The sequence below is a fragment of the Musa acuminata genome, chromosome BXJ3-7, assembly GCF_036884655.1.
Source record: "Musa acuminata AAA Group cultivar baxijiao chromosome BXJ3-7, Cavendish_Baxijiao_AAA, whole genome shotgun sequence".
Lineage (NCBI taxonomy): Eukaryota > Viridiplantae > Streptophyta > Magnoliopsida > Zingiberales > Musaceae > Musa > Musa acuminata.
The window spans coordinates 6,818,342-6,833,195 of NC_088355.1; the positions used below are offsets into that span (position 1 = coordinate 6,818,342).

Below are 14,854 nucleotides of genomic sequence, written 5' to 3' on the forward strand. Positions count from 1 at the left end.
AGCCACACTGTTACTGCACAATCCATGATACAAGAAGCTCTTCTTTTATCTGTCGGTTTCAGAAAGCCAAAAGATGATCATGCGAGGGGAATATTCATCATGATGTTATCTTTGTTCTTTACAGCTACGAAAAGATTGCCATATCCTTGCAGACAACAAACAAGTTCTTGTTCTCATGGAACGAAATCATGAGCCGAAGAGATAAGTTTCACGAGGCTGTCAGATTCACGGCCACTGATGTGCGTTAGGCTTGACGAACAATAATGCAAGAAAAAGAAGAAGAAGAAGAAGAAGAAGAAGAAGAAGAAGAAGAAGCAGCAGCAGCTCAAGGTAAATGGCAGAATGGAAGGCAGTACATGGCGAGGGGCACATGCCACATGCACTGGGGGCCTTCTTCAGTCATTGCAGTGGTAGTACAGTAAGAGAGAAGTGTGGATTCTTGCAATCATGCAGTCTGTGATGTAGGGACTTTGCTTGGCTGTCACCCTCTCTATCCAAGACAACTTGACCCACCCAAGATCTGGAGGAGCTCATCAGGGTAACACTTCCCTGGTCATCTCGTTCGCTCAGAGAGATATCCAAGCGACCCGTGAAGAACATTATGAGGAGGAGACTCTTCTCGATCATTAATATGCCCACAAGCACAATCCTGAGATTACCACCAGCAAGATGACAAAGTGCTTCTCACCAGAGTCTCATTTGGATCATGATCACCATGTAGATTTGTCTCTGTTGATCCAGCTTGGCATATGGAGCATTTTTGTGATGATTTCTAGCTATCTATCCAATCTAAGGGGACTCCACAGCTCTTCTGTCCACACTTCTCTTGTAACTGGAAATGATGGATAAGAACAAGTCGAAGTGATGGTGACTCCACAGCTTCACCCCAAGATTGTGATGTAAAAGAGCAACCTCTGTGGGATAGTTCTGGGTGGCAATAATTCATCACCATCAATTAGCTGCCCATCGATTGATGCTCTCATTGCAAAGACTAGGATGTATCAGGCCAATAGACATGCATGGTGCAGAGGGGTTGTTGCCTTTCCCCTCTCTCCCCAAAGGAGTACATCTGAGCTGATGTTCTACCAACCAAGCAAACAAGAAGGAAATGAACGGCCTTTCGAGGCCATATGCTTAAAAAATGCAGGTTGGACTCCCACTGCCGTGTCCGTCAACGCAGGACAACATTCACAGCCCAGTCCTCCCAATTTGGAGCCATCCGAGCATTGCTCACTGCCCCCTTGGAGCTACTGTGATCAGTGGCACAGTACATGCCAACTTGGATAGATCCCCTGGCTGTTTACTTGGACCTCCGCCTTTCTTCCCCTTAAAGCACACTCTTTTAAGCTCATCAAGAGATCCCTTCCACTGGTCCCTAATATTTCTTTTTGTTACTTGTTACTGGTACAGGATCGAGAAAGCTTGCTTCTTGGTCACAGTTTTATCTTTTGGTGATGGGAAGAGCACTCCTACAGGGTTTCCTTCGACAGCCCCCGCTCCTTTTGTTCCCTCTCGGCCTACTACTACTCCCTATTGGTGTTTTTGGCTATAAGCTTTCATTCAACCAACACGCCTTCGGTTAGATTTGCCTCCTGTCGTCACCGTTCGTTTCCTGCTCCAGATGGGCGATTCCTTTCCACTGTCTTCTGGATTCTTTGGTTCTTCTGATGCCTGATTGATGGACTGGGCTTTGCTCGGGGAGGAGAGGTTGTAGCGGTGTGTGAAGGCTATTCGATCTTGGTTTGTAGGAATGAGACGCGGTAAGATGGGTCGGCGATGCGGGCTTTCTTGTCGGTGTATCATCTGCGTCGTGATGGTTGCTTCGGCGATCTATCGAGTGGAAGGTATCGGATTTTAGCGTGGAAATGTTCTCCTCATCTTCCTATTGAAATCTTAAGTCCATCACTAATTGGCTCGCCATTGAGACAATAACCCTGTTTGCTATTTATATGGACATGATAGAAGCAAAAGAAGAGATTTCTGCCTCATTTCGACACCAACTTAGTTGATTATGATTGTTGAGATCTTGTCACTATTCTGTTGAAACTCCTGCTTTCTAGTCCAACTAGTTTTTTGTGGCCTAAGGTTGAGGAATGTTGCTTCTTCTGGGAGATATTACATGTTGCAGTGTCTTGTGAATTGTCATGTTGTCTCTGTTCTAGCTAGTTGCTAATTGCATCCATCAAGGATAGTGGTTTACACCGGCACATAGAGGAGGAGGAGAAGTACCAGGATCTATGCTCCAAACGAAATTGTATAAGTAATCTATATCCTATCCTTTCAGTGGAATGATAATCTTGTTACCGAAATGCTGCAGTTGACCTTGTATTAGGAGATGATGTTGTATAGATTAGTGTTAGGTTCAACTCAGCACCATTTTGCTGCTCAGAATTTGCATATTTAGAACATCTTCCAAATTCTTTTCTCCAATGTTAGCTGTACAGGCACTGAGGTTGTATATAGCTGTCAATTCTTGTCTCACACTGTAATAATTTTTGAACCAGTTTAATTAGCATGATGTTAGAAGTTCTTTCTTAGTTTACACTTTTTTTGTGACAAGGAAAAGTATGGATTTATACAACAACCGTGACAATTGGGACACAAATATAAGTTTTTAGCCATTTTCGTAGAGTTCTAGGTGAACCTTATAGTGTTTGTTGGACAGCCTTACAGCGTAATATTCTCTTGTAAACTTCAACTGTTGTTGCATCATTCAGCATTGGAGAGTGCAATGTTCATTTTGATATTTATTTCCTTTGCCATGAGTTTTTGTCATTTACGATGCTGTGCATATAAAATTGAAGAATATGAAAAATTTAGCAACCAAAGTAGATGTTACAAAATGGCATATCATGTAAGTTGAATTTTCCACCTTCAGTGGATTTGCAGGGAGAAGTGAGCTACCATTTTCCATCATGTAATAAATCTGTTATAAGATAGTCATTAAGTTCAACCCAATTATAAACAGGTGGGTATCATTCTGTGGATTTCCCTGAGCATAACCATTTCATCACCAAACCCACTGAAATATGCATGTAAATTTCTGTTCTTTCCTTCAGTGAATGACAATCTTTTCTTGTTTTCTACTTCCTCAGTGAAATGGAGTCATAGAAATTCTTGCTGAAATGGAAGCATAGTTTTGGTATCGGAGGTGTACCTATATTAATCATCTTTCAGATTCTCCAAAGTCCAAACTACTATCATCAAGCTTCTTCTTGATTCCTTCAAACTTGAGTGCTTGTCATATTCATCATGCTTTATTCATTCACAAATTCATGCACACTGGTTGAATCTGACAAAGTAAAGTTCTTATAATACCTCTTATTGTAAAAAGTTTTTATATGCCATTTCTGGTCACGAAGCAGAAAGCAGAAATATAGTGAAGTTAATGAAATCTGAAACAAAGATGGAAAAAAAAAAATTCTTACTGCAGGTTACTCACATTAAGAGTACTGCTAATGGTAATATTTTCATCCGTGCCAGGTTTCATGGAAATTTTAATGTTGAACTTTGCAAGCTGAATTGTTCTAGTAATACTTTGCAAAAACTCAGAAAAAACATATGATCTGATGCCAAAATTCAGTTGTTTGTTGTGCATTTTCCTTGCAGGGCTCAGTATGGTTCTATCAGAAGTTTCATCTGTCTATCCTGCACAGAATAAAGAGATAAATTCTGAGAGCACAACTGCACCTCGTTCGGCCTCTTTACCTAAAGGTAATCATGATTCGGTACCTAAGATTTCTTGATACCATATCAAATTTAATGCTTGAGTGTAGCTTCCTCATTGTTAGTGGCCTTTTCGCCTATAGATGGAGCTGTAACCCCAGGTGTCCTCCCAGTTATGCCATCTGTTGCATCTCCTGCTCCATCTGTTCATGTGACAGCAGGACATAAGAGGCCGAGAGCTAGTGTTCCATCTCTAAAGAATCAACCAAATGCTAATATTGCATCAGGTAGATCTTATCCTGTCAACTACTGATGCACTATTTCCTTTACTGATATCATGGTACATTTTTATTCTTTGTGTAATTGCTACCCATGAGCTTTCTCCTTTAAATAGCTCCAGAACATCCAGACACATTGCATGCACAGGTAGACTGTTTCTTAAATCAAGCTGATTCCAGTATGTCTCTCATTACATGGCTGCACCAATGTTTAGGTCCACCAAGGTATTCACGGCCTGGCCCATCCAACAAGTCACTGATTAGACCAAGAAAAGCTCCAACAACTGCATTTTATCCACCTGCTATAGATCTCCATGGTGAGCATATTTTCCACATATTTGAAGTTTCATTATCAATTGCCTTGTTCCTTTCATGAACTAATATTCACTAAAAAAAAACTAATACGTAGGATCTGTGGCACCACCAAAATCAAGAACCTCCCCTTTCAGCAGTGCGAAGAGAGATGGCACGCCAGTTGCTGCACCCCCAACTGAAATGCATAGACATTTGGTCCCAACAAATAATTCACCCTCAAAAGGTAATTGCTCCAAAATTTTGTAGTATAGAATTATAGAATGTAAAAACATGAATTCTGCCATCAACTATTCATTTAGGTTCTTACCGTATGTCAAACCCTGCCACATGAAGATAAGCCCTAAAATTTCGCATATTGTCCATCACGACCCGACCTGAAAGTCCTACCGACCCAATAACTTGGATATAATGGGTCTCAATCATGTGGCTCAAGAATGCTCAAGTCTGAGTTATTAGACTCATCTAGCTTATCTACCATCATAATCCTCTTGCACTTTCAATGTGAAACTGAGTGAGATATTACAATTTCCCTACTTAAAGGCTATATGTTCTCATCAACCCCATCAGACTGTTGTCATTTCTGAGGAGGTGGCATCCAAGGCCTATGTGCAAACTTTGAGGGATTCATGGCAAAATACACTGTGATACCAAACATCATCCATTTTAGCACTTCCATAATTAAGCTCCAATATCCAGTGATAAGCATACTTGATGGGACTGTTTTTTCAACTCTTTTTCCAATTCACAAGCAGACAACTAGAAAATGAGTGGCAAAGCCTGCCTTTGCACCGTTGTCTACATTGTTGCCATCATCACACCTTTCAGGTGGATAATACAATTTCATGTTAAGTGATTTTCATTGTGCACAAGTTTGTGATCTTTCAGATATTTAACATTCTTTTCTCATTTTGGTTTCGTTTGAAGCTCCTATGGTTACTCCAGCTCCTGAAGTCATCCCCAAGTATAGCCGACCACATCATGCTTCACCCTTTCATCAAGGTAGCAACACATATGGAAAAAATGGAGAGATAAATGAGGAAGGGATAGGGTCTAAACTAACATAACTGCTTTTATCTTTGACAAATTTTCCCCTCTGCTGCAGGCCCCTCTTTTTCTCCAACCCTGGCTCCAGCTCCTTCACAATCATCACCAATTCCTTCTGGCTCAAATGAGTGTAAATTTTAACCTTGTCTTATAACCTACTCAAAGTTTTTTTTTTTTTGTTTTTTTTTTCTGGTTATTTTATTATGTTTGTGTCTACAGGGCTAAATCATTCTCCTACAATTTCTCCTAGCTCTCATCCTGTGACCTCAAGTGCAGCCCCACCGCCGCCTATCTGGTTGCTGCCACCTCCACCTCCTAACATGGGTATATACATCCTGCACACATTTGTCAGCCAGTTAAACCATTTGATGTTCACATATAACTTAAAATTTGATATTTTTTGCATTAAATATGATAACTTACTTATGTTTGAATGCAGATTGCAATTGGTTAATCTGCACAGAGCCTTCAACAAATCCACCTCCAGGATCACCATGTATTTGTGTCTTGCCAATTAGAGTTGGTCTTCGTCTTAGTGTTACACTATATACATTCTTTCCTTTGGTCCCTCAGTTTGCTGAAGAAATTGCCTTTGGAATCTATATGAAACAAAGTCAAGTGCGCATTATGGGAGCAAATGTTGCCAGCGACGAGCCAGAGAACACAATTGTCCTCATTGATTTGGTGCCTAGAGAAGAGCTGTTTGACAATACTACAGCATTTTTAACATTCGAGAAGTTTTGGCATAAGGATATCGTCATAAACACATCACTTTTTGGTGAATATGCTGTTTTATATGTTCTTTATCCAGGTTTGTATACTCTTCATTTTCTTTGGCAAATAGTAGTATTTATCTTATTATGATTTTAACTATCTGTTGAGCTGATCACTGTGATTAGAAAGAGAAAAATATGCTTCAATGAAAATTTGTACTTATTAATTAGTTATCTGTTATTGGCACTTGATGTCACGATACAATATGTTTTAGATAATGGACCACAAGAAGTCGAAAAAAAGGACTTGTGCTTTTGGCTGAACATTTGCTCCATGCAGGTGTCTCTGTGTATTTGTTTGGGACATGGTAATTTAAAGCGTTAACATGTATGTGGGAATAGCTCATAAAAAAATAATGTACATGTCATATGGCTTTGCAGCTTGCCATAAGTTCTCTTTACCATTACTTCTTTTCCCACTCTGCTCATCTATGCAGGGCTTCCTCCATCTCCACCAAGAGCACCAGCCGATATTAATTTTGGTGATGGGACATCTGGTAATAGCAATAATGGAAGGACGATAAAGCCCCTTGGTGTTGATGTGAGAAAACAAAAGGAGAAGACCAGTGGAAACTTAATTGCTGTTATTGTTCTATCATCATTTGTAGCACTCACTTTATGTGTGGGTGCTGCATGGTTCCTGTTATTGAAAAAAAGATGTCATAGTCATATGGCTGCAGCACATCTGCATAAAGTGCTGCCATTATTTGCAAGAACCTCAGGTACATTCTTATAAAGTCGATAAACCTGTATCTTATTTTACCAGAAGATCTATTCCGAACATCAGAAAAGCAAATATCCTTTTCGGTTAAATAGTTTACTGAAAATGGAAGACAAATTTCTTTCTTTCTTTTCCACATTTTATTAATGTCAGCACTGTTCTCTCATACTTGCAAGAGGACTTCAAAAATACCAAAGAAGATGTTTTGTATGTAAGAAAAGAAGAAAACCTTTTGGCTTAATTGGTCTAGTGAAAATGGAAAGTGAATTCTTCCTTTCTTTTTGACCATTCATTATTTCATCACTCTTCTCATAATTGCAAGAGGACTTCAATCTACCTGCATTTTGCTAACTCATGAGTTCCATAAAGTTGACTTGTATTTGTTGGTTTATATTTTTATTTTGATATGTTTGCCAAAATAATGTAGGGACCAAACACATGATGTTGGGAAATAGGCCTTGTTCAGAATCTGCTTCCTTCAGTTCTAGTGTTGCAACATATACTGGATCAGCAAAGACATTTACTCTGGCCGAAATTGAAAAGGCTACAAACAGATTCGATGAAAGTAAAATTATTGGAGAAGGTGGTTTCGGACGAGTCTACCAAGGCACGCTTGAAGATGGAATCAGAGTGGCTGTGAAGGTTCTTAAGAGAGATGACCAGCAGAGTGGACGGGAGTTTTTTGCGGAGGTCGAGATGCTAAATCGTTTACATCACAGGAACTTGGTCAAGTTGATTGGTATCTGCATGGGGGAAGCTGCACGATGCCTTGTTTATGAACTAGTTCCAAATGGAAGCGTGGAATCTCACTTGCATGGTAAGCAAAGTAAGGCTTCAGAATACTTTCATTTATTGCTTGATTCTCAAGTTCCAATAGTTTTAGATTACTAGTTTGAAGTTCGTGGTTCCACTGATTGCTTATTGAATACCGTGTCTCATAAGAGAATAATAAGAGAATAGATACTTGTGTCCGATTCAAGTCATAACATTTGCTTCACAAGTAATATTAGTTCTTTAATCAGGAGTGGACAAGGAAACTGCTCCGCTCGACTGGAATTCTCGTATGAAGATTACACTTGGTGCAGCTCGAGGCCTTGCCTATTTGCATGAAGATTCAAGCCCTCGGGTCATACATCGAGATTTCAAGTCCAGCAACATCTTACTCGAGCATGATTACACTCCCAAGGTATCGGATTTTGGCCTGGCTCGAGCTGCTTTAGATGAGGGGAATTTGCACATCTCAACGCGAGTTATGGGAACTTTTGGGTAAGCTCTAAAACTCTAAGATTTCTGTTATAGAACTTTGTGAAATCAAAATGATTTAATGGGCCCTGCTTTTTTGCAGTTACGTAGCACCAGAATATGCAATGACGGGGCACCTTCTTGTCAAGAGCGATGTCTACAGCTTCGGCGTTGTACTTCTTGAGCTGCTTACTGGTAGAAAACCGATCGACATGTTACAACCGCCAGGTCAGGAAAATCTGGTCACATGGGCTCGTCCTCTTCTCACAAATATGGATAATTTGGAGATGATCGTTGATCCAGCTCTTGCAATGAATGTACCGATTGACAGCATCGCGAAAGTTGCGGCCATTGCATCCATGTGTGTTCAGCCAGAAGTCTCTCACCGTCCATTTATGGGGGAGGTAGTTCAGGCCTTAAAGTTAGTATGTAACGAATGCAATCAGAACATAGGAACTGAGAGTTGTAGCCAGAATGAGCTACCTAATCGAGACACAGCAGCTAGGGTCAGTAATGGGTCAGGTCTTGAAGCTGAAAGGGTACTTTTGGCATCTGATATATTAAGTACATCAGCAAGGTTTGATCAGGATGAATCTGGCTCATTTCAAATGCACTCAAACTCAGGTCCTCTGATCATGAGCAAGAGCAGACAGTTTTGGCAACGACTGAGAAGCCTGTCTACAGGAAGCATAAGCGAGCGTGGAGCTGCACAAAGATTTGGGATAGGTTCGGAATGTGGTGAACAGTGGTCATAGGAAATGCTTGCCAACAGTAATTGCCGATGTTACCTGACAATCTAAGATTCAAGAACTAGCATAGCAGCTCCAAGCATTAGTAGGATTGTGCAAATTGTATAGCCGAAGTTACTTTAGGAATAGAGAAAAAACGAGCACCAAATCAGATGCACATTTCCAGCATTGCAAAAGATCATTATGTGGCATTCTCAATATCAAGGTATGTTTCTGGGTCTCATTGTGCTGATGGCTTATAATAAATTTCTGGATCTCGTGGAGCCGATGGATTACAAGTGACTTTCTGGCTTATAAGAATCTGAGTAGTTCTTTAATGATCGGTCATGACTACAAATTTTTTGGATGATCAGCTCATTCTTTGTCTGTCCGAAATAATTTAAAAGAAGAGTTGTTTCCTTTTCCTTTAGATTTGGAAAGCCTTTGTGATACAAGGCATCTAGTTTTCAGATCATTGCACCATGTAAAATGCTTATGAGGACCTTTTTCAATCAATCTAGCCTATCTGTTCTTCCATGTGCCTCAATCTGAAATCTTGTATGGTTACTGTTCAATTTTCTTGATCATGGTAGAAGGAACCTTTGGTAATTTCTGCATTCACGCAAAGTTTTCGCCTTCTTCCTTTCATCTTCCTACAGTCAACCTTTTCTGTCATTTACAATATTTGGTTATCATGAACCAAAGCAGATCAACAGATGCATCAAGGATCCTAATGCTCTCGAGCCATACATAGATCGAAGGTATCTATCACGAAGCACAGTAGCTCTCATCATTCACTTAGTAGATAACTCATTGAATGAGAAGATAAGTTTGCCATTGACTCTGGTCGAAGTCGCTGTGGCTTTTGCATTTGAAATGCAGTAATTTTTGGACTGGTAGGACATTTCATATTATAATGAGAAGATAAACTTGCGATTGATTCTGTTTGCTGAAATGTAGTTTATTCTGTTGCATATAGCTTTGGTGTCATTTGTAATGCTGCATGCGAGAAAGAGCAGTAGTCAATTTGGTGACAGAAGCAGTAGATTGAGTTGGAGTAGACTGCCTCCAAAATTCAATTGCTAGTATTCTCCTCTTCTACAGGTCATGTAGGTTTATGATGACAGCAGTCAGTCTGATACCTCAATGTTTAAAATATAAATATGTCCGATGAAGTTTTAAATTTTTTATTTTTGATAAATAAATTTGATATATCATTAATAGGCCAAAGTTTAAGGTTTAAAATATATCGGTTGAGATTTCGGACCTTCAATCTTTCTTTTATAAGTGAGGTTAGTAACATCATCACCAAATATCTTAAAAGAAGTTTCCAACTCTTAATCTTTAGTAAACGGATACGCTATAGTTTAAAGTGTATAGGACACAATTTGAAGTGAGATTTCTAATTTATTTTAGTCCATTTATTATGTTTTACAATCCACTATAAAATAAAGAAACAAATAGAGCATCAAACGTTGCACGTGCCGTACTGTTAGGACTCTAGCTATGAGAGTCCTAATTGAGAGGGACATTCATGTAAAATCAACCTAAGCTGACAGATGAAGAGGTCGGTTATGGTTAGGAGGTTGTTTCTTAGAGAAGAATTAGGAGTTGTAAATGAATAGGAGTCATATTAGGAGTTGGTTAGAAGTAGAAGTCCTGAATAGGAGTCCTATTATGAGTTAGGGTTTAAAAGCCCTATAAATAGCTATGTATTCCTCCCATTTTCATAAGTAATAGATGAATCTTTTCTACAATCTTTGAACAGCAACTTGGAGGAAGGAACCCCTATAAAGTTATAAGGAGATCGATCCCCTAAAACGATCAACCCCAAGTTTAGAATCTGTAATGTTCATATATCATATATATATATATATACCTTAGATTAAAGTGGGCAGCTTTCTTGCTGTTTGGGCGATGCATAGAAAACCTTATCCAAGGCCCTCATTTTAGGCATGTAAAAGTCAAACATTTGCTCATCAGTCAACCAGCTCTAGCAACGCATCCCTGATAGAACAGAGTCTGATGGAAGCAGCCGTTCACAGTAGACCAAAGAGTGTTAGATATCGACTACGACACACTGTGGCTATGAGTCCGGACTATATAACTCTTCTCGCTTTGTTAATGCCAGAGGAGAAGTGACCGTAGCAACGCAGCCAGCCGTCGGAGAAACCCTAAAAGCGAATAGAGAATACGTGAGCATATGTTTCACGAGAGAGACGGAGAGAGAGAGAGAGTAGCGGAGAACGGTGTGGCTTTTAGGGAGATCTCGTGAAGGCTGCTGACGCTGCGGTCACGGCGTCCTAAACAGCAGAAGGCAGAGCCCACAGAGCCCCACGCAGAGATGTCGACGTGACAAAAGCTAGAAAGGATGAAACACGAGTACTCGAGAGCGCGACAGATTCCAGCGTTCCCTTTCCTCCCTTTCGCCCTCCCTCGGTGTGTGGCGAGACTGCTGAGATATGTATACATGTATAACCAAGAGGTGGTGTTGTCTCTGACGATGCGACGTTGACAAACGTAAAGATACATCGAAGAACATGATAATGTTGCGCTATTCACGATATAATAATGCATTAGGAGAAACAGCTGATGCTTTCTAGACTTCGATTTGTGTCTGGAGTCCTCAGAGACACTACCTGTGTTTCTTCTAGGAATAAAGGGAGAAGAGAACAACACTTCGAGCAAAAACCATGCATTTACTAGCTAAATGTAGGGCGGGGGGGGGAATCTTGCATGTACTGCAATCATATATTTTTTATTATTGTAAAGAAAATCTTAAAAATGTATCACTACATTAAACAGCTCGTAAATTATCGTTCTATTAATTATTCAATAAAAATATAGTGTTTAATTAGCAAATCCAGGGAAATTTATTGGACTATAATAAACATATTTACTTTATGGGGATAAATATTCCATTATTCTTAACTAGGAATATTACAGAGTCATTTAAGGAAAACCAGAGAATGTTGTGCTTCGGAAATAAAGTTTATGAGGATAAACCCTACAACAACACAAATAGATACTTTTGTGGCAAAGGCAAAGCAAGGAAGAGCGCACCGCACGGTACAAAGAGTTCTCTCGGAGGAGGAAGGAGGCCAACGAACAAGTGTCCTTCGAGCAGAGAGGTTGCTCAGAGGTACAGAGCCAAGTCAAGGATATCCCTGTGGGAAAACAGCCCTTGGTCCTAAGAAGTCTCTTGTCATCCCATCATTCCCACCGCCACCTCCTCCCTCACCCCTTCCTTGGCTTCTGACCACGCCATCCACGAAGCTGTTCTGTCTCCTCTTGAATCCCGGGATCCTTCCAAGTGCATCGTCGAAAGAACCCACAAACCCTGGAGTCGAAGAAAGTGGGTTCAGCATCATGTCCTGGAGGAGAGCAGGAGGTGCAAACACTTGCCCAAAACCTCCTCCTCGTCCACCACTCACTTCTTGATGTGAGGAGGACAAGCCGAGATCAAAGCCAGAAGTAGCATTGTATGCGGACGAGTCGTGAGTAGCCATCTGATCAGCGTCTGAAGGTCTACTTACGGTCGAACCCATTTGCGCCGCTTGCTGCAGCAATGCAGTGGCCGACATGTGTGGAAAGGAAGTTGCGGAATGGTCCGTGGGAAAGAAAGGAGGTGGAGGTACTGGGTTTTCATGAGGGTATGCTTCGTCTAATCTCATGGGGTATATGGACGAAGGCATCACGTCAAAGTAGTTCAGAGAAGTGATCGCCTGGCAGTTCAGCCATGGTGGGATATCTGACCTGTCGAAGTGCTGCTGCTCTCTTTTCAGTGCGATCTCCTGCTGCAGCCCATGGCTGCTCGACGGACTGTTGCCGACCTCTGTGGCTCGCATAAAGCGAGTGAACTGGCTCTGCAGATCAGGTTGCTGGAGCGGGAAGGGCTCAAATGATGCTGTAGGATGAGAGAATTGGAGCAGGTGGCGATCGGCTATAGGGTTTGATGTAATGCCGACCCTCGAACTCCTTTCTGTCAGTGCATCACAGAAGGCCCTGTGAGTCACGAAGCTGTCCCTCCTGCAATCAGTAGCAGTACCACAATCAAGAAAACGCAAGAGAACAAACATCACAAAGGCAGCAGCCATCCATCATTCACAAAAGAAGAAAAAGAAAGCACAGCACTAAACTCCAAAAAGAAACAAAGGTCGAGAAAAAGAGATCAAAGGCAGACAGTAAAGCTGAGTAGATGATATGATGCCTCGAGTCTCATAATCTCTGGATCTACCAAGATAGTCTGAGGACCTCAAGAATACCTGCTTGATGAGTTCGTTTACGCAGTTTCTTCACATAATGTTTTGTGATCGAGAGATCAATCAGTGTTACCTCGAAAAGAGAGTGCCACAGTCGCATCTGTATTCCCTTGTGCCACAGATCTTGGAGTGGGCCTTCCAATCGGACTTCACAGCATATTTCTTGGAGCACTTGTCACACTTCCACTTCTTCTCGCCATGCTTCCGGCTGAAGTGCTTCTTGATGCCAGTGAGGTCTCCGAGTGCCCTAGAAGGTTCATGGTGGACGCATGTCACCTCTGGGCACACGTACACCTTCTTCCTCGCCTCCTTGCTTCTTTGCTTCAGCTTCCATGGGAGATTGTGGCCCCTCCTGTGGAGCTGCAAGTTCTGGTCCCTCTGGAATCCTTTGTTGCAGATCTCGCACACAAACCTGTTGGTTGCCATCAGTGTCTTGGGAGACAGTGCTATTACCTCCGCATCTGGGTCTAAGGTCAACACCCAAAGCGCTGCGGTTAAGGAAAAGGAGAAGCACGGTGCAAAGCATATGTCCTTCCATCCACAATAATCATATCGTGGAAGAACAATACCTGGATTTCCCGGGAGGTTCCTCTTTTTCTTCACCGGACTTGGCTCTGTGGCGATCAGGGAGGATTGCTGGTTGGAGGAGGCGCTTGCTTCGCCAGAGGCAGAAGTGAGATTGGACATGTTCTCTTCCACAATTACCAGCCCTTCCATCGGCAGGTTATTCTTTGTTCTTGGTCTAGATTTGGATGTATGTGATACAGGTAGAAGTATGGCTTGGTTGAAATCTAGAGGCAAGAAAATGAAACAAAGGCCGACAACAAGGGCTGATCAATCTGTAGCACGCATCAAAAGGTCGGGAGAGAGAGGGCAATGGTTCCTCTCATCTTGATAAAGGCGCTATTAGATTCCTGACATGCATCGCCGAGGGATATCCCTGCACACAAGATATAAACTATTCATAAAACAAGAGAATTCTGAGAGCTCAGATCCTCGCAAGAGATTCTACCGGGAAGTAGAAACTCTACGTTGCAAGCCTGAACACCAAGCAGAAACATGAAACAAAGATTTCTATGAACACATCATGTGGAAAAGAACATACGGATCGAGATGTTTGTAACTTCTCAGAGCAATCCCACACCACCAAAAGACTCGAATTCTAACATCACAGCCAGGAAAAAATTAAGAGCTTCTACTTGCTATAGAATCTAAATCATACAAGCAGAATCGCAAGGTGAGAACAAAGCGATGATGATGGAGAAGAAGAGATGGAAAAGCAATTTAGGGAAGTTCTGCGGCACACACATACACGTGGGAGGGAGAGAGAGAGAGAGTATATGGATGAGGGAAGCAAGGAAATGTGGAGTCCCCCACCCATTCAATACCCAAACGCCTACAGCCTACTCTGACGTCGCACTTTCTGTCTTTTGCTTTGTTCGCTATGCACGTCTAGAAATTCCTCGCTCTACTTTTAAGATTCTTCTCTTTTCGACTGTGAAATGCGCCAACTTTTTACTACGTTACATCAGTTATTATCGTCGTTGGAACGACGACATGGGAAGAGCAGCGCCATCTCGTACGGTGTCGAGTTCGACCAACCACTTCCATTAAATGGCACGCAGTCATGCAGTGTTTGTACACACAGTAGTGGCAATAGATATGCTATCAACACATAACCTTCGTTTCTCATGGATCATAGCAGCTCGGCGGTCTTGCATCTTGTAGCGTGGATATATTATTAGGGTTAGTGCAAACTGATGTCCCAAGTTTGAGTCCAGTTCGATAGCTCAGATGTACGTGCACACCTGAAAGTATCCTCCTT

At 41.5% G+C, this 14,854-nt stretch overlaps 1 protein-coding gene and 1 pseudogene across 4 annotated transcripts; one reads left to right on the forward strand and one right to left on the reverse strand.

Moving 5' to 3' along the window:
• Positions 1-924: 924 nt before the first annotated feature.
• LOC103991223 (receptor-like serine/threonine-protein kinase ALE2) lies at positions 925-9,304 on the forward strand. 3 transcript variants are annotated; one of them, XM_018829130.2, is made up of 14 exons: positions 925-1,578; positions 1,749-1,844; positions 3,610-3,714; positions 3,792-3,953; positions 4,160-4,261; positions 4,354-4,482; positions 5,184-5,258; positions 5,362-5,433; positions 5,523-5,627; positions 5,743-6,114; positions 6,514-6,798; positions 7,225-7,623; positions 7,820-8,063; positions 8,143-9,304. In XM_018829130.2, exons 1-14 carry the CDS (start codon positions 1,455-1,457, stop codon positions 8,792-8,794), a joined length of 2,922 nt encoding a protein of 973 aa, XP_018684675.2. In that variant the 5' UTR covers positions 925-1,454; the 3' UTR covers positions 8,795-9,304. The 3 variants fall into 3 exon arrangements, with proteins under 3 accessions (XP_018684675.2, XP_018684677.2, XP_018684676.2); XM_018829132.2 differs by having other exon boundaries at positions 930-1,578; positions 3,810-3,953; XM_018829131.2 differs by having other exon boundaries at positions 938-1,578; positions 7,225-7,614.
• Positions 9,305-11,662: 2,358 nt separating this feature from the next.
• Positions 11,663-14,444, reverse strand: LOC135643622 (zinc finger protein GAI-ASSOCIATED FACTOR 1-like; annotated as a pseudogene). Its single transcript, XR_010498322.1, has 4 exons — positions 14,135-14,444; positions 13,599-13,969; positions 13,103-13,496; positions 11,663-12,796 (listed from the first exon to the last, which is right to left on the reverse strand). The product of XR_010498322.1 is annotated as a zinc finger protein GAI-ASSOCIATED FACTOR 1-like (transcript).
• Positions 14,445-14,854: the final 410 nt, after the last annotated feature.

What these genes read in the sequence shown, in the direction of transcription:
- LOC103991223 (XM_018829130.2), top strand. Translation starts at nt 1,455, where the DNA reads ATGGGAAGAGCACTCCTACAGGGTTTCCTTCGACAGCCCCCGCTCCTT. An exon ending in ACCTGCTATAGATCTCCATG is followed by an intron (nt 4,262 to 4,353) that starts GTGAGCATATTT and finishes ACTAATACGTAG; the next exon opens with GATCTGTGGCACCACCAAAA. An exon ending in CGAGTTATGGGAACTTTTGG is followed by an intron (nt 8,064 to 8,142) that starts GTAAGCTCTAAA and finishes GCTTTTTTGCAG; the next exon opens with TTACGTAGCACCAGAATATG.